At 43.6% G+C, this 1,316-nt stretch overlaps 1 protein-coding gene across 1 annotated transcript in view; it reads right to left on the bottom strand.

Annotated features, from left to right (window-relative positions):
* The window catches only part of CBLIF (cobalamin binding intrinsic factor), a 13,291-nt gene extending 12,751 nt beyond the window's left edge, over nucleotides 1-540 (bottom strand). Inside the window, exons 1-2 of the mRNA XM_007956452.1 lie at nucleotides 531-540; nucleotides 1-87 (exon numbers count right to left, since the gene is read on the bottom strand). The exon at nucleotides 1-87 is cut by the window's left edge and continues 18 nt beyond it. Coding sequence (XP_007954643.1) covers nucleotides 1-87; nucleotides 531-540 — 97 coding nt within the window. The remainder of the gene's footprint in view (nucleotides 88-530) is intronic.
* Between the last annotated feature and the right edge of the window lie 776 nt (nucleotides 541-1,316).

Genomic DNA, 1,316 nt, shown 5'->3' with positions numbered 1-1,316 from the left:
TGGGGTTTGGGAAGGCTGATGAGGTCACAGAGCTCTCCATGAGCACTTGAATGCTGTTAACCAAGGGCTGCTGGGCTGAGGGAACAGCTGACAAGAGGAAAGGAATTTGCTAAACTCCTAGTTCACATTCCCTTTCTGCAGAAACACATTGGCTGCTTCTCCTTTGCCTTTTAGGAAAAGACAGGATTAGCATTGGTGTAAAAGGTGCCCCTTTGGGGTGGTTATGAAGAGAAGTGAATAAAACATTGAGATTTTCCCTTGAACCCATCAGTTTCTACAGCTTTCCAAATATTCATGTCTTCACAAAAGTGTGTTTCATTTAGTAACTCCAAAGACTAGGGCTCACAGACATTTCACGTTATTCCCAGCACTTTCCTGGAAATCCCTGATTTCCTCCCATTCCATTTTCTTTCTCTTCTTTTCATGAAAGACATTAAAGACTTGGGATGTGACTTGTCCTCAGCAACTACCAAAGCCCCCCACTGGAAGTGGGGCTTGCTCAAAAAGCCACAGCATGTCTGTCTTTGTACCCTCAGCCATCACTCCCGCAATAGTATTTCAGTCTCTCTTCCTACAAAATGCATAGACTTGCCCTTCAAACAACTTACACTGTCAAGTCAGCGAAGATGATCAACCCACATTCACACCCAGACTTACTGATTTTGGAACTCCTGTGGTGATGAGATACACATACACAACACACACACACACACACACACACAAATTGTGATGAGTGAAAGTTTACAGAGCAAATTGGTTTTCATTCAACAATCCATACACATTCTGTTTTGTGAAATTGATTGCAATGCACACAATGTATGCATCTTTTCCACTTCCTCTCTGTGTTTACCATTTCCCTTTGTGGTTTTTCTAATCCCTTCCTACCTTTGGAGCTTTATCCCTGTGCAAATGCTGCCCGTTTGATTTTGTATGGTTTATTGTTCTAAGGAGTGCATACCTCCCTGGTATTAATGTTCACCTTAGAGACCCATCTCTCGTTTGGCTGAAAGTTGAACCACAGGAGTAAGTTCAGTTCCAGGCTTGAGGCTCACCATCTCAGGGGTCCCACTAGTCTCTCTGTCGGACCAGTAAGCCTCATCTTTTTTTGTGTGTGTTTCCTTCCCCATTTTTCTCCCACTCTGTCCAGGACCTCCTATTATGATCCCTTTCAGAGATCACATGCTAGCAGAGGTAGCCAGGCACCATCTAGTTCTGGTCTCAAGGTTGTGGAGGCTTGGGTTCACATGGTCTATTAGTCCTTTGGACTAATTGTTTCTATGTGTCTTTGATTTTCTTCACTCCTTTGTGCTGGATGA

This window comes from Orycteropus afer, unplaced genomic scaffold (assembly GCF_000298275.1).
Source record: "Orycteropus afer afer isolate SDZICR_OR568_19922 unplaced genomic scaffold, OryAfe1.0 scaffold00622, whole genome shotgun sequence".
NCBI lineage: Eukaryota > Metazoa > Chordata > Mammalia > Tubulidentata > Orycteropodidae > Orycteropus > Orycteropus afer.
This window is presented reverse-complemented; position numbering and strand designations above follow the sequence as displayed.